Source organism: Spermophilus citellus, assembly GCF_964194105.1.
Source record: "Spermophilus citellus genome assembly, chromosome: 17".
In the NCBI taxonomy this organism is placed as follows: domain Eukaryota; kingdom Metazoa; phylum Chordata; class Mammalia; order Rodentia; family Sciuridae; genus Spermophilus; species Spermophilus citellus.
The window spans coordinates 10,393,713-10,416,854 of record NC_138199.1 but is presented as its reverse complement, the minus strand read 5'-3'; the positions used below and the strand labels follow the sequence as shown (position 1 = coordinate 10,416,854).

Here is a 23,142-nt window from a genome sequence, read left to right as displayed (position 1 = left end):
GATGAGCCCCTGGTGACATCTTGCCTGCAACATCATAACAGACCCTAAGCCATTACCACCCACCTAAACTGCTCCAAAATTCCTGATCCATCATAAACCCTGCCAGGTGATAAATGTATATTGGTATAAGCTGCTAAATTTTGGTATCATTTGTCTCACAGCAATAGATAATTGATATATTTTTTTTTGCTTTATGATTCTTATCATAATTATACAATGTAAGGAAAATAACTATTTTCAATAAATCCTTCAGAGATGTCTCCCCTAAACAATCTTACAAAATGGAGAGATATCCTATGGAGGAAAACACAAAAAATAAAAACTGGGATTGCAATGTTCAGACGCCTTCAACCTTAGACAGACATCTTCAGGCGATCTTCCTGGGATCTTTTGTTTTAATTTTTTGTATGTTGGAGCAAGGGGACAAAGGAAATGAAGGGCAAACAAAAGCCACACGGGGGATGGCACAGATTTTATTTGAAGGATTTATTGAAAGTGAATGATCCCCACTTCATTCTGCATACCAAGCATCAGTGAGACTGACACATTTGGAGGCTCTAGGTATCAAAATGATAATGATGCCTCCCTATGTGCAAGAAAAAAAGAAACTATATAAAATTATATATGTAAGATGCCTCTGACGTTTCCATTTTTTTCCTGAACCTTTTTTGAAGTGTCAACTATCAAATTCATTTTCAAAATAATGTTAGTGCCCCACTTTGTCCCTTTCTTCATAATTGGCCCGATTATTGTTTAATCAAGCAATGATAAAACAGTCTTTACAGACATAAAGATTCATTTTTGAAAGTGAAAATTTTTTATCACAGCAATGCCTGTGTCCCAGTTATTATGAAATCAATCATTTCACCTTCTAGGCAGTGGTGTTTTCCTGAGGGGCTCTTGTTAGCCAAGCTGCCTTTGATAAGTGCTATTCTGTTAATATTCCTTTGAAGCCTATTATAAACATCTGCTTTACCAGAAACTCTGCAGTCCCTGGGCAGTTACGAAAATCAGAGTGGAGGGGCAGAAGGAGCTCCTTACAAATCTGCAGGCCTCGTGCTGACTCACTTGTCCATTTCTTTGGTACCCATATACCCTAATCTTCCATGCATATAAAGGGCCAAGCTCTTTATCCTGCTCATGGAGAAGAAATCAGCAGATGACAATTGCTAATTCTAAGGTTAAGAAAGACTCTTCACATTATTTCTTTTTGGAGATAAGTTTTGCATATAGGACAGGATGAGGAGGCTCTGAACATCTTTCAGATTTATAAGAGCTTCACTACATATAAGAAGAACTGATTGCCTATGAAAATAAAGGGGATCTCAGATTATGACTATTCTTTTGGCAGATGAAGCACGTGCCTAAAACATAGGCAAAGAAAGGCACTGAAAAAGTAAACTTTAAAAAAAAACTGATATTATGGAGCTGGAGTTGTGGCTCAGTGGTAGAACACTTGCCTAGTACATGTGAGGCACTGGGTTCGATCCTCAGCACCACATAAAAATAAATAAATAAAAATAAATATATTTTTTAAAACCTGATATTAAAAGTTTGAAGCTGAGCTTCCCAACATGATAATGATTAGCCACATTTGCCTATTTATACTTCAAATAAACTTAAAATTTCAATTCATCAGTGGCACCAATGTACTTCATGTCCCTTATGGCACACCTGTGGCTAGAACAAATATGGAGTGCTTCCATCATTGCAGAAAGTTGTATTGGACTAGTATTGCCCTAAAGTATTTAGTTATCATCGTGAGAAATAAATTTTAAAAATTCACTGAATTTCCTTACATCTACATTATGATTTGGCACTGTGTTTAAGTTTTCTAGATTACATATTTAGGATACAGATAAAAGAATCATACTGTTTGCAGCGTCTGGAGACCTCTGAAGAACTGAATCTGACCTTGGCCAAAAGGATCCTTAAAATGTCCTATCATTCTATCTATATATGAGACACGGATAAAAACCTATAAAAAGCTCAATTTAAGGTTTTTAGGTTTTATAGGTTTCTTACATATAAGACGATGGGATATGAATTAACAGTATTTGTATGTTTGACCTCTTATCCATGCACCCGACCAATAAACCATGGCCCTCCACAGTCACCCTTTAGCTCTTCCAAGCCACCAAACCCGCAATTCAGTCGGAGCCTAGGCTCGTTTCCTAGCAACAGCGACGCGTCCCCGCCCATTCCCGCGGCTCCCCGCCTACCTTATTAGCCTGGAAGGGGCGGGGCTAGGAGCCCTGTGCCCAATAGGAGGGGAGCAGAGGAGGGAAGTCCTGGCCGCGTCCCCGTCGCTAGGGAAACCGATGCAGCTGGAGGCCGCGCGCGATGCCGAGCGCTGAGGAGCGGGCCGCGCTGGCCGCGGAGAACGCGGACCCGGAACCCTGCGCCGACCCGAGACTGCGTCTCCTAGGGGCCTGCGTGGCTCAGAGCCTGCGGCCGGTGGCGGGAGCCTGGGAGCGCTGCTCAGGGACGGCTGAAGCGGAGCAGCTGCTCCAGGCCTTCCTGGGGCGCGATGCTGCGGAGGAGCCGCGGCCGCTGCTGGTGGTGCGGCCTGGGCCCGGGGGCCTGGTGGTGCGACCCGGGTTGGACGCGGGACCCGAGTCTGGCCCTGCCCGTGCTAAGGGACTTTTTTTCCTGCGCACCAGACCCGAGCCTCCAGGGCCCCACAGCCTCCGCGGCGCTGTGCTCTGCGGGGACCTGCCCGCGGCGCCTCTGGAGCACCTGGCTGCGCTGTTCTCCGAGGTGAGGGTGGGTTGGCGGCCCCGCTCTGGCTGAAACTGGGGTGGGGGAGGGGGAGGAGCCGAGAGGGGCGGAGGCGGAGCCATAGGGGGAGGGGCGAAGCTGCAGGGGAGGGCTAAGGGGCGGGGTCATAGGTAGAGGCGCAAGGCCAGGGCTGGAGCCCTGACCAGGAGCCCAATTCTGGAATGAGGAAGGGAAATGGGGGCTGAGGCAGAGTGGGAGAGGAAGGGCTGGAGCTGGATGGAAACTAAAATTAGGAGAAGACATGGTAGGCGTGGATGGGATGGGTGAGCTGTAAGATGGGAGCCAGAGAAAGTCTTGAGTGGAGGCCAAGCCAGAGCTGAACACGAAGGGGCTGACTTGAGTTCAGGTCCCAGTTCAAGCCAAAGTGGAGAAGAGGCCCGAGTCTGAAGAGTGCCCAAGTCCTGACCGGTTTTTAAGTCAATTTTTTAATCCCTTCTGTAAATCAGGAAGGGCTGAGGTCAGGAAGTGGTGAATAAGGGGGCATTTCTAATGCACCCGAGGAATGAAAAGCAAAGTTTTTACTTTTGCATAGGAGTTTAGATGGAGGTGTCGGTTTCGATTTTCACCTCATTCATTCATCACACAATCATTTGCCAAAAGCCATCCTTGTGCCCGCAGAAGTTTGAGCATCCTTTTGGAGATGCCCAGAAGGCATTTTGGAGGGATCTGCCTGGAATTCAGGGAGGAAGGTTGAGATGTGGATTATGCTTGGTGACACTATACTGGAGCCCTGGAGAATGCAGGAGGTTTCATGGGAGTACTCAGGAATGATTCTTAGGCCACTTAGACCTTCTGGAATGGGAGCCAATTTCCTTGCCAGTTGGGCACGTGAGCTTCTGGAGACTAACGCTCTGGGCCTTGCCAACTGTGAAATAAGTATGTACAGAGAACCAGTTAGATGTTATGGGAATACCAAATAATAGAAGACAAGTTCCCATCCGTGAAATGCTTAAAAAGCCAAAACATGTAATTAATCATATATTCCAAATATTTAAAACTGTTTTGATTGGGGTGAGGGTAGAGCTTCCCTAAACGTTTTCCCAAACACTATCTCCACATAAGTCCAAGCTTGGGTCAAGTCCCCTAATGAATGATGTTAGAAAGTGTCCTCGGGTTCAGAAAAGAGAGGTATGCATAGTCTAAGAAGCACTCTTGGCCTTAAGTGTTGAACTGGCTCTTGAACAAGGAGAAGGATCAGGGTAAGTAAGGATCAAGGTAACTTTCAAGGTATGAGGACAGTTGAACAAAGATTCAGAGACAGGACAAACTAGTGCATATGGGGGACAATGTGCCCATCTCAGAGCTGTGTTGTGGCTAAGGAAATACAGTCCAGTAAGCAAAAGTAATTTTAAAATAATTCACATCCTCACATATTCAAGATTTTTTCTTGGTGCATTGAAAAGGATTGGAGACAAATTGAATATTCTTCATTTGGAAGCTGGGTGAATGAATTATAGTCCATTTATACAGTGAAATATGTTGGAGCTGTTAAAAAGAATCTTTTGATATATAACACCCCCTTAAGGTAATGCTTTTAATTTTGGTGTAAAACCCACATAACAGAATTCATTCTCCTAACAATTTCCAAGTATACAGTACAATATGGTCAAGCATATAGAGCAGATTCCCGGATTCTCCCATCTAGCATGACTGAAACCCTTCATGTACCAAACAATTCCAGCATCCCCTTTCTCCTGCTCTTGGCAAACACCATTGTACTGCCTGTCTCTATGAATTTGGCTACTCTAGGCACCTAAGTGGAATTGTGCAGTATTTGTCCCTTTGTAACTGGTTTCTTTCACTCAGGCTAATGCCTTCAAGGTTCATCTCTGTTATCACATATGGCAGGAATTTCTTTTTTTTTTCAAGCTGAATAATATTCTGTTGTATGTATATACCACATTTTATTCATTTATTCATTCCTCTGGGATACCTAGTTCACTTTCATCTCGACTATTCTGAGTAATGCTGCAACATAAGATAACTGTTTAAACAGGTTCGGAATTACATGTATAGTATGCCACCATTTATGTTAAAAAGAGGAGTGAAAATTCTAGAAAGGGTATAAGAGAGAGAGGGGGAGGGGGGAAAGGAAGGGAGGAAAGGGGGAGGGAAGGAGGGAGGACCCTCTTTAATAAAGTGATCCATAGTCTAGGGGATCTGAGTGGTTGAAGTACAGGAATAGGTAGAAGCTATATTTTTCACTTTAAAAGCTTTTGTATCTTTTAAAATTTGCACGATGTGAATGTATTATCTATTTAAAATTTAAAATAAAGTAATTTATTTTTAAAATCACTCAGGTCCTTTACTTGCATTTTTCAAAAGCTAAGATAGGCATCCTCAGTTCATTCAACCCTCTGTCCTCCCTTCCACCTCTGTTATATAACCTGTAGCTGATCCAGTGTCATTGGAAAGTGTTGCTCACCCCTCCCATCCGCTGAGTCCCCTCCCCTTCTCCCTGCTTGGTGGCCCTCCAGTCCACTTGCTCTCCTCTGTCTCAACCACTAAAGCCAAAGAACCCACCTGTCTGAGAGAAGTCTCCCTGCTGTGTGCGTGCATGTGTGTGTGTGTGTGTGTGTGTGTGTGTGTGTGTGTGTGTTGGTGGTTAAGGGAGGCGTTGACAAGAACAACAAGCTATAATTTCAGCATTATTTTCATCCCATTACACAGGTATGAAATAAAAAGGAAAACGTATCTCAGAACCATTTGAAGGAGCAATTAACAGAATTTAGTAACTAGTTTTCCTAATTCCTCTCTCTCTCCTGCCAACCACTTGATGCCCGGCTGCCAGGTTATTTTTTCTGTTTTTCTGAGACATGGCTGCCTCTTTGAATTTCTGTGTTTTGGAGAGTGAGTGAGGAATTTGAAGGCTGATGGGCCAGTGTTCAAACCCCAGTTCTGTCCCAGTCAAATCTAGGATGTGAGTGGATTAACCCAGCCATCAGACCTACACTGTCTCATAGAGTTGTCTTGGTCTTAATATACTAGGACACCCGAAACAGAGTGCGTCACACGTAGGTATTCTGTAAAGGAGGAGAATCACTGCCCCTCTGTGTCCCATTCACAATTTTCCTCAGATCCTTGTTACCTTGCTGTGGCCCAGATAGGCTCTCCCCTGGGGATTCAGCTGAATTTCCCCCCAGGGTCCTTCTTCCTGTGAGCCTGGAGGTAGAATGGCTTCTCCATTCAGCTTGATAAACCTCCAGTTTGGATTTCTTAACATCAGGGTCACCCATTTTGACCTCATATCCTGGGTTAATGCCACTGCCGTCATTTCTCCATGACTTTCACTCCTGGATCATGGGACTCTCCCCAACACGGCTGCTCCAAACATATGATTATTTCCATAGACATATAAAGGATCCTTCCAATAACTTGGCCTCTGTGGCTTCCTAGTTCCTTTCTCCTCCTGTGATCCTGCCCTTTCTAGCTTCAGCGCCCCTCCCCTGGCCATTCCCAGGCCCCGTATTACCAATAATCACCACTGTCGGGATCCAATTCCATGGGCCTCCTTCTCTGGCCACTAACCCTGCCTTTCCCCTTTTCATGCTCTGGCTACAAACAACCCCTGACCTTGCCAGGACCTCCAGGGCATGGGCTTGTACACTTTCCAAACACTATCTCCACATAAGTCCAAGCTTGGGTCAGGTCCCCTATCCCACTATCCCACATCGTGTCCTTTTCCCTGGCTAGCTTGAGAGTCATACTCCATCCTTTCCACTATTCCCCTGCATTGCTTCCTGACTTCTTCCTCACTGTGAAATCCAGCCCTCTGCACACTCCACACCTGCACCATGAAAGCTGCGTGGGGCTAGGGAAAACCAAGAGGCTCCACTTGACATTCTTGACCTTGAACCCCTAGTAGGCCTTTCTGCTTCCCAGAGGAAGACATCCTATTTGTTTTTCTATTCCAGCTATTTCCTTACTCTTATGAATCACTATTTCATAGCTTTCTTTTATCTACCTTCCAACTGTCTGAAGCTCCTCTTTTAACCTCTCTCTATGATGCTCTTGACACTTTCTTTAACAAACAAGGTAAATGCCCATGCTCGTACCCTCTGCTTCTCTTTTGGTTGCTACAAGCAGACTTTGATGCCAACCCTAAGATTATAATGGTCATTTTTTTGCTCTGAATCCTACTCTCATAATTCCCCCCCACCCTTCCATTCTTATTTTTCCCCTTTCTACCAGTTACTCTTCATCAAACAAAGATCCCATTTCCCTCATCATCTGCCACTCTATTTCTATCATTCCCTTTACAGCCAGACTTCTGGAATGTGTGTCTCTTCTTGCTGTGTCCCCATCTTTTCCTGTTTTGTCACATACTCATCAGACTTTTACTCCCATACTTCCCAGAGGAGGAATAAAAGACCTTGACGATGTTTCCAGTGATCTCCACTTGGCCAATTCGCATGGCCATTCATGAGTCCTCACCCTGCTTGACTGGTGAGCAGCATTTATCACTGCTCACGATTGATCTCTTCTCCCAAAAGCACTTTCTTCATTTGCCTTCCAGGACACCAATCTTCAGATTTGTGACTATCACCATGACTACATGACTATTCCTTCTCAGTTTCCTCTGATGGCTGCCTCTCTTTGTTTCCTCCTCCTCCTCCTCTTCTCCTCTTCCATTTCTTCCTCCTCCTCCTCCTCCTCCTTCTTCCTCTTCTTATTTGCAATTACTATTTTTTAATTTTTTTTCATTTTTATTGGTGCATTATAAATATATACAGTGGTGGAATTAGTTGTTATATATATATTTGTACATGCACACAACACAACAATATAATTTGCTCTATTTCATTCCCCAGTATATCCCCTTTCCCTCTCCTCTTCCCTCCCACAGTCCCCCTCTCTCTACTGGTCTCCCTTCCATTTTCAAGATAACTTACCAACTAGCCCCATTTTTTTTCCTCTAGTCCACAGATGAGATAAAACATATGACAACTTTTTGAGTTTGACATAAGCATGTCAAAATGCTCTCAAGTTCCACCCATTTTCCTGCAAATGACATATCATTAAGTATGTATGTGTGTGTGTGTATGTGTATGTATGTATGTATATATATATATATATATATATATATATATATATATATATATATATATATATATATATATCATGTTATATAGATGTTGACCAATGCCCAGTCTGGTTCCCATAATAATTTGGCTACTGTGAATTGTGCTGCTATAAAAAATGGATATGCTTGTATCACTATAGTAGGATGACTTTAATTTTTTAGAATAAATACCAAGGAGTGGTATAGTGGGTCAAATTGTGGACCCCATTCTAGTCTTTAGAGGGACCTCTATACTGATTTCCACAGTGGTTGTACTACCATTTACATTCTTCCCAACTTCTTAACATTGAGGACTTTGTGGCTCATTCCTTATACATTCTCTGTCTCTCTGTCTCTCTTGATATTCTTTATTTATATGTGTATTTATATATATTATATATATTTATATATGTATATGTGTATGTATGTATGTATATATATATGTGTGTGTGTGTGCATATACACCCCTTTAGTTGCTACGCACACACGTGTACACACATATGCACGTGTGTGTCTTCTTTTCCCTAGGGAGTCTTGATTTCAAATTTTTATAAGCCATCTGTATGTGACAGCACCTGGGTTTGTTATCACCAGCCTTTTCTTCCCCTCTGAGCCCCCACCAGCATTTCCTATTGCCTATTAAACATCAAGTCCTTGAAGTCTGGTGAAAACCTCAAATTTCATCATGTCCCAGTGCACCCTCCTGATCCTCTCTCGAGAACTGGACCCTGACGCTTCCTCCCATCCGTTCTTGGCAACCCCATTCTGCCCTTTGCTCAAGCCCCAAATCTTGGAGCCATGCAGCTGCTCTTTGTCTCTCACATCCCCCAAACCAGTTCATAAGACGTCACATTGGCTCTACCTTCAACATGAGTATAGAATCAGATCATTTCTGATGCACCTGGCTACTGCCCCCGGCCAAGCCACCATCTACTGTACTATAGTCCTAACTTCTTCACTGACCTCCTTTGTCTCTTTTACTTCCTAGGGTCCAATCTCGTCACAGTAGTAGAGTGATATACTACTAAAAGGTGTCAGATCATGTCACCCCTTTGTTCAAAGCCTGTCAGAGATGTTCATTTCTCTGAAAGTTAAAAAAAAATAAATAAAAATTCTACAGGCAAGGCTGTATGTGGTTTGTTCCCCTTTATTACTCCTATTCTTGCTTACCTGTCCCAGTTTCTCTGGTTTCCACACTTTTCCTTGATTCTATCAGGAATATTCCCACCTCAGGGCTTTTGCACTGCCTATACCTTCTACCTGCCATGTACTTCCCCCAAGGATCTGCAGAGCACTCTCCCTTAGCCCTACCTTTATTGAATGTTATCTTCTCACTGAGGCCTGCACTGACTTCAGTGATTATAATGACATCTCCTCCACTTCAGACTTTTCATCTACCTCCCAGGTTTTATTTTTATTCACAGAGCACATTGCTTATGGACTTTCTCTTCCCTGGAACATGAACTTCATGAGGTCAGGAACATTCATCTATTTTGTTCAGTGATGCATCCTTCTAGCACATAGTAAATGCACTAGCACATAGATGCATCCTCCTAGCACCTAGAACAGAACTAGCACATAGTAAATGAATGAATGAGTAGATTTCCATTTCATAGACAGTTCACATTTATTATTTTCCTATCACTCTGAGCTCTCCAAAATCCAACCCAAGATAGGCGTGGTGACGCCCACCTATAATCCCTGTGGCTAGGGAGGCTGAGGCAGGAAGATCGTGAGTTCAGAGTCAGTAAAAGCAAGGTGCTAAGCAACTCAGTGAGACCGCATCTCTAAATAAAAAGCACAAAATAGGGCTGGGGATGTGGCTCAGTGGTTGAGTGCCCCTGCATTCAATCCCTAGTACCCCTCCCCACCAAAAATCCAACCCAAGTTTAAATTTATAAAGCTGTATGTGATGCTCCCTAAATGCCAGACCCTAGGAAGAACTGTGGATATATAAGATTCATATGAGATATAGTCCCTGCCTTTGAGATCCTAGAAAAAAATTCAGTTCATCTTCTTTCCTTCTTAGACTGTCTGTCCTGGATCCAAATGGTCTTTTCTCAGCATCAGTGTCACATATCTTAGTGTACAACTTTATATTTTTGCTTTCTGTTGTCTCAGTGCACCTGTCATGCATCTTCATCTCAATGAATGTTTCTAGAAAGACCAGGCAGGAACCACCATCATCTGGAATGTAACATGCTGGCTCTATCTGTTCTGTTTGGCAGCTCCCAGGACTTACTGGTTGCATGCAGAACCAAACCATGCACCTGCATCCTAATTCCTTTTCATCCTTACTCCTGCCCATCATGTTGCCTGTCTTTCTAGCCTTTCCTTTCCACTCCCTGGGAGATTTTTACAGGCTAGAGCTTCCTCATGCGTTTAATTGACAACTCTCTAAGTTGCTAGAGATAGAAACTCAATTTAAGTTCAGAAACTTCAGAAGCAGCTTGATTCTGGAATTCGAAACCATCCTCAGGATGTGGTTTCTCTCCATCTATAGATTCCCTCTGCTTTTTATTGGCTTCATCCCAAGACTCCCTAGGGGTAACAAGATGACCACCCAAAGCTCCAGACTAGGAGAAAAGAGAAGGTGTCTCTTCCTTGAAAAGTTGAAATAAGACTTTGACCTACTCTCCCTGCCTCAGAGTGGGTTCCAAATCCACCTCTAGATTTAGGGACTGGTATTAAAAGAAGAGGAATTCTGTTGGGTGGCCAAAATTAGCTAATGTTCGCCCTAAGATGGATTCAAGATGCTCGACTTTGCTTACTTTTTAAAAGTCCCCCTGGTACCCCACTGTAAATAGATGGCCGTTTTTACCTACATTAGTCCTTTAATTTAATTTAATCAATTTTATTTATTTATTTATTTGTTTGTTCATTTATTTATTTATTTTGCTTCTGATCTTTAGAATTATTTCATTCAGCTTCTATTCACCATGTTGACAAGGAAGGGATTCCTGCCCCAGGATAATAGTGATGGCCAAACCCAAAACACCCCAGCTGGGTGCCGTGGTACACACCTATAATCCCAGCTACTCAGGACGCAGAGGCAGGAGGATCACAAGTTCCAGGCTAGACAGGGCAACTCAGCAAGACCCGGCATCAAAAAAAATATATTTTTTTCTTTAATGGTTGGATTGTAGCTCAGTGGTAGAACATCCCTGGTCTAATTCCCAGTACAAAAAAAAAAAAAAAAACCCACCCACGATAGCATAGATGACATGGGCAGCAGTTTATTAGTCACATATACTCACAGTCTAGAGGAGGGGGAGAACACTACACTGTACCAGGCAGAGCTGCGGAGCTGCATGGGGGGTTCACTTGGGAACAGAGTGAACAACCAGGGGCTGTGGGAGGAACACTTAGTAGTATCCGGAAGGAGTGGTGTCCCCTGGTTCCCGTGGGAGGATGTGATGGGCTGCTTTGAATAGTTCCCCCCGCTGGCAGGCACCTGAAGCCTGCAACTCAGGGATGTGCCTGGTTCTCTTCATCCAGGTTGTTTAGCTCCGGGGTCTTACCTGCAGGAGCAGGATGGGGAAGAAAACTTGTGGGTAGGCAATTTGAGGTCCTCCTGATTTTACCAGATGTCAAAGCCCCACAAAATTCTGGACTTTAGAATTAGGCCTTCCGGCACAGTGACCTGCCAAAGGTTGAATATAGCTTTGTGGACCTTGTTCAGAATAGTCTTTTAAAGTCTCAGAAATGGAAGGCCTGCCTTTCTTCCCTGCGTCCCTCTGTTACAGGTTGTCATTCCTGTCCTGGCCAATGAGAAGAACCACCTGGATTGGCCCCACATGGTATGTCAAGATGTCCGGCAGCACGCCCACACCCTCCAGTGGGACCTCCTGGTCATCCTTGAGCAAGTCAAGGGGAAAACTTTGCTGCCTCTTCCGGTGGGCTCCGAAAAACTGAAGTTTGTGGATTCAGGAAATGAGACCAAGTAAGTCCCTCCAGCCAGGCCACATGGGCCTCTGAGACCTGAGGGAAGCTGGTTTCTCAGAAGGTTTTCTTTGAATGACTTTTCGGTTCCTAACTCTGCACATCTCCTTCTTCACTTAAGTGCACCCTGCTCCCTTTGGCAACATCCTCAGATTCCCTGTTTGTGCTGATTACTTCCTTTGCCTCCATCCCTCGGCCTGAGATCTTTTAAAGCTATGGCAACGTTTCCTTCTTTGCATTTAGAATCATTTCGGGGTTCAGAGTAGCCACACTGATTTCAGTACTGCCCTTATCAGGAAAGCAGCTTCTCGTGGGTGCAGACCCAGGTCCAGTCTGGGAGGCCGTCCCCCGTTCCCTGTTTGCTCAGCCCCTGATATCACAGAACCAACGGTGGCAGCTCTTGTTACTGTCCCAGCCTCTCGTCCCCACAGCAGCTGCAGGCATTTTTCAGGTTCTGGGGAATTCATTTTATGTTTATTTTATTTTTCTCTTTCAAATAGGAGCAAATCTGGCTAAGCTGGAGAGTCCATACCTCCTGTCCCTAAGGGGGGCATTCAAACCTTAGCCTCTTCTCCTTTTTTTTTTTTTTTTTTTTAAGAGAGAGTGAGAGAGACAGAGAGAGAGAATTTTTTAATATTTATTTTTTAGTTTTCGGCAGACACAACATCTTTGTATGTATGTGGTGCTGAGGATCGAACCCGGGCCACACGCATGCCAGGCGAGCACACTACCGCTTGAGCCACATCCCCAGCCCAACTTCTCCTTTGATAAGTCATGTCCACCATCAGCTTCCATCTATCATTCCAGCTTAGACTTGTCTTCATTTCTGTCCCCTAGTTATTATTTTTTTTCTTTCCAGACAGGCTCTGTATATAAATAATATATTATATTATATTTTATCCATCATTTCTATGTGTTTGTGACAACAGGTGGCCTTTCTGCTGGAACCTGGTCTGCCATATTGCCAGGAGTTTCTGGATACATTACTATATACATTGTGTATTCAGGAGCCAGGAGACATCTGAGGGATAAGTAACAAGTGTAACAGCAATACACTTCCTCACAAGGGTTTTCTTTTTTTTTCTTTTTCTTTTTCTATTGGAAGTAATTTGCTACATATATAATTTGAAGTAATTTCCCCGTTAACTAGAGAACTTATTGTGGCTTAATAAAAATATCCAATTTTGAAAATAAGTAAAATTTAAACTACCTTTTTCCTGGTCCCTTTATACTCTAACTTAATAACATTCAGCATATATATATGTAATTCTTGCTGAGTTTGATTCCTTTGTTCAAATTGGATAATTTCCCAAAAGGCCAGATCATTTTGGGGGAAGTGAGTAACTTCTCCCTTTAATGGCTTTCATAACCACTGGGCCATATCATTTCTCAACAAATATGAATTTAATTAAATTAAGTGAAGGTGGGTATTTTTTTACCTGAAAATATGAACGATAAACTCCCTTTTGTTATAGTGTCCTTGGTGTTTGATATGTACAATTTTCAATTAGGACTTTACAAAAAGATAGCCAGAATGTAATTTTTAAAACAATTTTACTATGAATTTAAATGCATTTTGCTGTTATATATAACAAGTTAGAGCAAATAAATAAATTTAAAAAATATTTTACTTCCTTCCAAACACAATGAAATTATTTAAAACAAATTAAACAAAAAAAAAAGATGTATGGGTGGGAAAGTTGGAAATCCCATTTTTGGGGGGAAATGGAGATAAAGTCAGGTCATGATGGTGGTATTCACAGAGTTGATGGTTTGCCTGGCAAAGGAGGGGTCACCTGTTTTCTCTTGCTGCAGACATTAGAATTCAGAGCAGACTGAGGAAGTAGGAGGGAGATACATTTTGTGCAGTGTAGAGACAACGTTTCTCCCTGGGGGAAAAAAAAAATGGGATGCTTAGTTAAGTTGGGAGTTTGCCATTACTAATGAGATTCAAATAAGATCTGGGTGGTCATCTAAATGTTTCTTGTCCAGAGTATTCCTCCATTGACAGGTAGTCTTAATGGCATTCAGAATTCTTAAGCTAATCTTCAGAATAGTTAGTGAGCCTCTGAATCTGTATAAATAATGTTGGATATATATGCAAATAAGCATGATTTCTTGAGAAGGAATCTGTACATTTCACTGACTACTCAAGAGGATCTGTTACAAAAAAAAAAAAAAAAAGAAAGAAAGAAAAGATTTAACAATGTGCAGGTTAGGTGGAGTTTCCTACCTGTTTTTAAATATTTGGGGTTCTCTCCTGGAGGACACCCAGTATAATGATTTGAATATGGTATGAGTTTTTCTCCCACAGCCTCATGCGTTAGAAGCTTGGTCCTCAGCATGGTGCTATTGGAGTTGTTGGTACCTTTAAGGGACAGAGCTTAATGCAAGGTAGTTAGGTCATCGGGGTCATCTCATTGCCCTCAGAGAGGACTAACATAGATCCTGTGGAAGCCCAGTTAATTCCTTCCAGACAAATTGTGATAATTTGTGGCCACAAATTGTGGCCCCTGCTGTTGGGCTTTGGACTTCCTGTCTTGCTTTGTGATCCCTCTTCACACACACCCCTACCTTAATATCATCAGGCAAGAGGCCCTCACTGGATGCCAGATTTGGGATGCTTATACTTTCAGCCTCTAAAATCATGAGCTAACTCAACCTCTTTTCTTCATAAGTTATCCAGTCTCAAGAATTTTGATATAACTATGAAAAACAGACTAATACACCCAGGCTTAAGTTATTTCCCCACATTCCAGGAAAACTTCTCTTGTCTCTCACAGCTTGGACGCCATCGATAAGTCAGTCATCTATGCCATTGAGTCTGCAGTGATCAAGTGGAGCCACCAAGTCCAGGTGGTACTCAAGAGAGAGTCTTCTCAACCACTCTTACAAGGGGAGAATCCCACCCCAAAGGTGGAGTTGGAATTCTGGAAGAGAAGGTAAACAGTGAGGCACAGGTCTGAATTTTGGGAGCAGGGAAGATATTTTAAAGAAGATAAAGTGGAAGCTGGCCTGGGTGGGGTGGTCACCACTGAGTCTGGTCCTTTCTTCCAAATGCTTCTCCTCCTGGTTGGGCAGACAGCTCAACCTCATAGGTCAAGTAGTTTTTCTGTGTATTGGAAGAGGGACTCTTTCCACGAGATTAAGTAGTCATCCTTCCTATCTTGAGTCCAACTTCTGGCATGTCATCTAAGACTCTTTCTACTACATGTAAAATTAATCAGCTTTTGTATTATTATTTTGTTCATTTCTACTCTCTTCTCCTTGGGCAGTTGAGGCTGGGTGCACTTACCTTTTGTAAAGAAATGAAAGAGGGAAAGGGTTTTGAAAGGTGGTTGCAAAATAACCTGTTCTAGGTCTCCGCTCATTAGTAGCAGGACTAGAAAGTCTGTCATCCATTATGTGTCACCTGCGCTGGGTGAACAGAAATACCTCATTATGGCTCCCACTCCTGCTTATTTTCTCTCTTGCTCCTCATTTTCTTGCTCCTCTTTATCATTGTGCTGATAAATCCTTTACTCAAAAGGAGACAGACAGATGTTGGAGGCAGACGTTACTGCCCTCACATTGGAGAGTGTCCATATCCCATGACCAGTCTTGCCTATAGGGCTCCAGCCCTGTTTGAACCACCATGCTGAGATGGTCCATCTTCTTGCCCAGTTTCCGGCCATTTGCTGACTTCCAGCAAGGCCCTTCTCTAGCAGCCTTGCTCTGACAACACTTCTCTCACCCTGCCCCAGCCTTACTGCTAGAGCTAATGACCTCCAGCTGCAGGGCTTTGAACCACCAGATGGTCACAGCAGTGTTTCCTGGAGCTACCCCCCTTTGAACCTGTGTTCCTAAATCAGGCTTCTGCCCTCATTGTTCTGGAACAGATGTCCAAGCTTCGTGGGCTGGAGCACCCTGAGGCTGGGGTCCTCTCTGCCTGTGTGTGCAGGTGGGTCACAACAGTGTGATTTGCATTCCATGATGCTCACCAGGATTCACCCTTCTCTGTGGTATTGCAGGTATGAGGATCTGGAATACATTCATAATCAGCTGCGAACAATTCAGGTGAGGGGCATGGCTGGGCTCCTGGATAAGCTTCATAGCAGCTATTTACCAGCTTTCAAAGCCATGTTCAGAGACGTCATCGCAGGTGAGGACCAGCAAATGCTCTCACAAATATACTGACTCAAATTTCCTATTTAGCAACGCATGCACTGGTCTCTAATGTCAGCATCTTCAAGCCCTTATAGGGTTCCAACCTGGCACATATAACTAGTAGCAAGGATACCAAATCTGGAAACAGAGGAGCAGCTATACAGAATTGTACTCTTTTTGCTCTTCAATAACTTTGTGAACCTGGGAACAATCAGCCAACATCTCTGAGCATCAGTATGTAGCTTGGTTATAGGACACACTCTTCCTACCTATTGTACCTCTCTGAGCCCTTGTGAGATAATCGAGGTGGAAGGACTTTGTGGACCCCACCATATTACACAGATACGTTTTGTGTTGTTATCTCTCATCTCTGGAAGTCAGGCTCCTCCACCCTTGACTCCTTGAGAAATCTCTGTTGTGTTTCTAACTCTGGTCTGCATTCTCTGTTCCTATGGTCATATGGGACAGCAATTTCCTGTCCCTTTGAACACCAGACAAGATCGGCCCTTGTCAGTATTGCAAAGCTGGCAAAGTCTATGATTAGAGGCAGGTAATTTTTTTTTTCATTGGTGTACTTTGATCCCTCTCACTTTTTTCCTATCAAATCTCCTCCTTGCTCTACAGTACTATAGGTCAAAATCTACATTTAAAGTTTTTTGCAGTTTCATACAAAATTTCAGCTTAATCTAAGCAGTGATTTTTTTTTCAAATATTTTTTCTCTCCCAGAACTTTCTCTAAATACAATCTCCAAGGTTATGGGATATAGTGATAGAGTGCTTTCCTATCACACACAAGGCCTTGGGTTTGTTCTCCATTGCAATAATAATAATAATAATAATAATAATAATAATAATAATAATAAATTAATTAACTCTCCCATGTAAGTCCAGAATAGAACACTAGCAAGGTCTTTTTGCTTTGTTAAAGAGGGCAGTGTCCTGTGTCCAGAGCCCATTATCTAATCTTTCAATCCATCTTCTGCTAGTGGCATGGGGTATGGAAACCACTTAGCTAAAAGGACTAAAAGTTAGTGAGGGTGCTTCTGGCATGAGCTATATGACAAAAAAGGCCTGGAATAAGAAGTTGGTTTTTGAGGTCATCCTGGGCCCTTTTATGTGCTCTGCTAACATGTAAAGCTAGCTTGGAACAAGGTGTCTCTTGAGGTCTCAGCTTACTGCCTCACTGAGACTTGCTGTGTCTCAGAGGAATCTATTCTTGTTCCCAGGCTATGTTCCATTTCAAATATTCAGGCATGCCTCAAAGCAGTATGCCTACCACTGCTGATATCAGAGATGATGAGAGGTATGTGGACAGGTAGTTGGTAAAATGTCTCAAATGGTTACTCTGTTTTTGGCAAAGTATGCTGATTTTCCATTCTGGGTGGTGATTTAAAGTTTCCATTTTATATGGAAACTTTCCCACCTGCCAAGCAGCACTCAGTGAATTCAAATTGGTGACTTGAAATCAGACCCGATTGGGAATATATGCACCACAGGAACTAGCAAATGTTACACACAAAGACATATGTGTGGGTTCTGCACCCATGAATTCAACCAACCAGGGATTAAAGATAATTTTTAAACTTATGTCTGCACTGGACACATGCAGGTCTTTTATCTTGTCATTATTCTCCAAATAACACAGTGTTAACAACTATTTTCATAGAATTTACATTGACATAGTTTATAAAATGATGGATGGAGGTTATATGCAAACATTATGATGTTTAATATAAAGAACTTGAGCATCCTAAGATTTTGGTATCTACAGGGGTCCCTGAACCCAATCCCCCATGAATATGGAGGATATGATTATGATTTTATTTAGGCTAAAATGGAAGCAAATTTAGTGGAAAAAATATGAAGGGAGCTATATTAACAGGTTGACACAGCTACAACACAAATAAATGTGCAAAAGCCTAAGATTTGGGACTCTGAAATGAAATAACATGTAATAAATATATGTTATAAATTGGTTCTTTAGTACCCCCAAATATACTCGTGTGGATTTAATAAACTATTTATTCACATAGATTAATAGGTGCAAAAGACTCATTTCCCGAGGCCAACTTTAGAAAATTCTTTTCAGAAGAATATATATTGACAATGTAATTAGAAAAAAAAATGCCATTATAATAGTACATAATAAACACTACTATAACGGTAGGAATCCTTTAGAAGTGTAATTCAATTCCAATGAGGGAAGAAGAGAAAATTTGATTAGAGGTGTTAGGCAGAGACTCGGTCAGAAATTTTGGCAGGGTCTACAAGAATAAAAAGATTTTAAAGGCTGTTGATTGATTTTATCATTTCCAATTTAATTTCAGAGCATCTGGCTTCCTTTATGCTGAACAGATATACTATGTGCATTATTCTTACTAGTCACGATCAGGGTAGTTCATTGGTTCAGGGATGGACTAGAGGGAGAGGAAAAGAAGTATTTCTGGATTATAAGCATGAATTGGAAAGCAGTGAGAAATAAATAAGGGGGCTGAATGGGTGGAAGAAATGGGTGGAAATAGGATTGTCGGAGCGGAATTGATTGAATGATGAAAAAACCTTAGAAAAGAAGAAGTAACGTTTCCTTGGGGAGGAAAAACAGGGCAATAAAGATTGATTAGGGAGTTGTATCCCTGGTTCCTAGGAGAGCACATTTGGCCCAGTTGTCTTGGCCAGTTGTCTTACAGTTGTGCTTCTGCAACAGGTAACCAAAGACCTGATAGTTTATAAAGAACAGACATTTATTTCTCACTATTTTGGAGGCTGGGAAGACCAAAATCAAGGTTCAGTTTTCTGGTAAGGGCTACCCTCTGCTTCCAAGATGGCATCTTTTTGGTGCATCCTCTGGGGGTCGGGGAGAAGAGCGCTGTGTCATCACATGGTGGAAGGTAGAAGGGCAAACTAGTAGAACACTCTCTGAGTGTTTGAGAAGAACCTGCATCCCATTCCCAAGGGAGGTGCCCTGGTGGCCTAAGCACCTCTTAGAGCCTCATCTACTTAGTACCATCATAGTCAACATTAAGTTTCAACACCTGAGTTTGGGAGGGGACACATTTGAATGCTAGCCACAGTCATGAATGATGGAAGGTGTGTGTACGTGGGTAAGAAGTTCAAGTCCAGTGCTGCTCTGGAGGCAGCTTGGGCTGGCCCACTGTGGCTCCATTGCATCTGTTTCTAACTTTCCCACCCGCCAAGCAGCACTCAGTGAATTCAAATTGGTGACTTGAAATCAGACATGATGGTAATATGGGGAATATCTGCACCACAGGAACTAGCAAATGTTACACATAAAGACATTTGTCACTGAAGAAACCGTTGTTAAAGATTTACCAGCAAACCACTGGACATCACTGTGCAATTGGCTATTTATATTTGCAGTCAGCCCTCAATATTCAAGGGTTCCACCCTGTGGATTCAACTACTTGAGGATTGAAAATATTTTAAAAAATCAAAAACATAACAATATAACCATAAAAACAATACAAATTTTATGACAGTGGGGCTGGGAGTATCGCTCAGTGGTAACAGTACATGCTGTCCACATTCAAGAAGATCATGGATTTCATCCCCAATCCCACACACAAACTCTCTCTCTCTCTCTCTCTCTCTCTCTCTCTCTCTCTCTCTCTCTCTCTCACACACACACACACACACACACACACACACACACAATGCAGTAGAACAACTATTTCCAATAGCATTTACATTGTATTAGGCATCATCAGCCAGCCGGAGATGATTTAAAGTATACAGTAGGCTGTGTGTAAGTAATATGCAAATACCATACCATTTTTATATAGGGGACTTGCACAAAGGACTTGAGAGCATCCTTGGATTTTGGTATCCATGGGGGGACCTGGTACCAATCTCAACTGTATATATTTTTAAAAGGTGTAGCCTAGCTCTGTCTGTTGCTATGTCTTTGGAAGACAAGGTGATTGCACCTGGCTTGGACTAGAGTGCTCTTTGTGTCTTCTCAGTGGAATGCCTATTTGTGTGAGTAATGGAGATTTTGGCTCCTTTAAAGGCCTTAAAACACAGAGTATCAGAGAGAGAATGAGCCAGTAGTACGATGGTCCCAGCCTCTTCTTCCTCATATCACATAGAATATGTGCTCATTGGAATGGCTGTTGGATTCTCAAATCTCCTGCCCAGCTCAGTGGTTCCGATGCTCACCATCAGCCCCCAACTCTAACCAATTTACCAATTTCGCATGATATTTGACTTCCCATCCGCATGCTGCATCCCATCAACCCATATGGGATGTAAGGTACAAACATGCGTGTCAACATACTCCTATGTCCAGTGAGCCTCACAACCATCAAGCCAGGAGTTCAAGGTAACTAACTTGATGTAATCTTTTTGCTCAGTTAGACAGGACTGTTCAATCCACAGAATGAGCCTAGGCAAGTCTTAATATATTCACTTTAAGATGTGTATGTCTAGTGGCTCAGGAGGCTGAGACAGGAGGATCATAAGTTCAAAGCCAGCCTCAGCAAAAAGTGAGGCACTAAGCAACTCAGTGAGACCCTGTCTCTAAATAAAATACAAAATAGGGCTGGGGATGTGGCTCAGCAGTCGAGTGCTCCTGAGTTCAAACCCCAGTACCAAAAAATAAAATAAAATAAAATTTAAAAAGATGTATATGTCTGCTAGATAGAACAATTCCTGGAATATTGTGATCTGTTTGCTAAATAGGTGTTTCTTTTAGGATGAATGCAAACACCACCTCCACATAATATAACCTGAAACCATCTGTTCTGTGATACTGCCTGATTACCCACCTGGGAAAGAACCACTTTGCAGATGCTAGTTTCCAGTTCAGTTTGCTCAGTTGGCTTTCATACTCCCTCTAAGTTGCTCTGCAGGTGTTAGTGCCCAGTGCTGCTGGGTTTCCTGCTGTCCTTTCTACGTTACCCCAAGATGACTGAATATATCCCTTCTCTTTCCTTGACTGCATTCAAAGGATATGATAGGAGATTTCCAGGCATAAAAAAATCATTACAACCTTGCCATCATGGGTCTGCACTAGTTCTCTATTCCCAGTGACTTTTTCATAAGAGCTCAGTAAGAATTTTTATTGAGAAATCTTCATCAGAGACACTACCATTTATCAGACACCTGATAGGTTGCAGGCACTGTGCTAGTTGTTCACAAAGTCTTTTTGTTCTTCCCTTTGCATTATAGGGATTACCTTGAAATTAGATGCAGACAGACTATTTTTGAGGCTTAGAGGGGTGAAATGTGCTCAAGGTCATCAGTGGCTAAGTGTCTCTGCCAGCATTTGAAGGCAGACCTTTTTCATTCTAAAACTTGTTCCCTGGCATCTGCTTTCTATTATCTTAGAGATATCATCTGTGAAGTAATCAACAAACATTCATTAAATGAAGTGTCTGCTCTAACACAGCACCAGACTAGGGCTGGAAAGGCCAGGGAGAAATCCAGACAGAGGAATGGTATCCAAGAGAACTCGTCCAACAATTGCCCTAGCTGTTTGAGGCTCAGAAGATTCCCATATTCTGCATAAGAGCTAGAGAGTTTTCTGGAACCAGCCTTTCTCTCTGCCTTCTCTGTTTAGGGAGAAATTGCATTTGTGGCTTTGCAAATCCTTCATTTCCCAGGCACCAGGGCTTCACCTGGTAATTTGTGCCCTAAGCAGAGATTAGTGACCATCTCCCATTCCTTTCAGCTCTGAAAGAGGCGCAGGACATTCACGTGCACCTGTTACCCCTGCACCGCCACCTGGAAGTCCTGGAGAGCGTGGAGTTTCCCCAGGTGAAGTCCAAGCTGCGGCCTCTGCTCCATGTGGTCTGTCTGATTTGGGCCACATGCAAGTGCTACCGCTCCCCAGGGAGGCTCACGGTGCTGCTCCAAGAGATTTGTAACCTCCTCATCCAGCAGGTGGGCTACCTGGGCATTCCAGCAACATTTCCCTTGGGAGCTGATTGGCATTAAAAAGAGGAAAAGGTGCTTTCTCGGGGCAGGGAAATACTTATGGTGCAAAGAGTTCTCACATTTTAATTACTGTACTTTCACAAGTCAGTAATTCACAAAGTGTAATACCAGAACATTTGAGGGTGGGGGCAGCCTTCCTTGACCCTCTCCCTAAGCCCTAGGGTGGAGAAAAGGGCAGGCTGGGTGAATTTCAACCTCCTTCATGGCCTGTGCAAAGTTTGGAGCAAAGTATAGCAATGAAGAATACAGCCTCCGAGCCAGGCATGGTGGGACACACTGATAATCCCAGTGACTCAGGAGATTAAAGCAGGAGGAGCACAAGTTCAAGACCAGCCTTAGGAGCTTAGTGAGACCCTGTCTCAAAATAAAAAAAAAAATTAAAAGGGCAGGGGATGTAGCTCAGTGGTAAAGTGCCCCTGGTTTTGGTTTCAATCCCCAGTACCACCCCTCCATACACACCCATGCAAGAATATAACCTCTGGAATCAGGTTATATTGCCAAACCCTGGCCTCACTACTTGTTAGCTATGTGCTGGGGCAACACCTTGCTCCCTGCCTCATTCTTCTCTTCACAATGTTACAAAGGCAAGGACCCATTTCAAAGGGGTGCTTGCTAATTGTGAAGCTTTAATGCAATAATGCATATGCCCTACACAGGGAAAGAACTTGGTATATGTAAACTGTTAAGAAGCCGCCTCTTACTTTATATACTTTTGCTCCTTCTTTGTATGGACACTTGTAGTATCAATCAATCAGGGCAGTGTAAACCTTGGGGAGTTGAAGAGTGTGTCTGTAAATAGAGCTAGATACCTCAAGGAGGTTCGGGTAACCTTCTCCCCACATTGGCTTCTTTTGCCCCTAAGGAACTGCAACCCTGAGAACCTCATAGTAACTAAAACCCATGGAGCACACTAAGGCTACAAAATGCTGTCACATTCTTGATCTTGATCAATTATCAGTTGAACCTTGAGGGGGAGACAGGAAGGGTGCTATTATTTATTACTACTATTATTTATTTAAAGACATGGGCTAAGGCTCAGGAGATTAACTGCCCCACCCAAGGACACCCACACAAGGTCCCAAACCAGGTTGTTTGACTCTTAAATCTGCACTTTGCCATCACTCACTCCATGTTTATCAGTCAAGACTTTGTTGGTTGAAAGTCTAATAAACCCAACTAAAAGATGCATCAACCAGAAGAAAACTGATTCACTCCTGTTCTCAAAAGTCTGAGGTAGGCTTGCTTCAGCCCCAACT

The 23,142-nt window shown here is 42.8% G+C and overlaps 1 protein-coding gene across 2 annotated transcripts in view; it reads left to right on the top strand.

Annotated features, from left to right (window-relative positions):
* Window positions 1-2,343: 2,343 nt before the first annotated feature.
* Window positions 2,344-23,142, top strand: part of DNAH9 (dynein axonemal heavy chain 9) — a gene marked incomplete at both ends in the record, with an annotated part of 338,928 nt that continues 318,129 nt past the window's right edge. For both annotated transcript variants that reach the window (XM_081272229.1, XM_081272228.1), the window contains 5 exons: window positions 2,344-2,760; window positions 11,590-11,786; window positions 14,569-14,727; window positions 15,796-15,926; window positions 21,621-21,832. In XM_081272229.1, coding sequence (XP_081128355.1) covers window positions 2,344-2,760; window positions 11,590-11,786; window positions 14,569-14,727; window positions 15,796-15,926; window positions 21,621-21,832 — 1,116 coding nt within the window. The remainder of the gene's footprint in view (window positions 2,761-11,589; window positions 11,787-14,568; window positions 14,728-15,795; window positions 15,927-21,620; window positions 21,833-23,142) is intronic.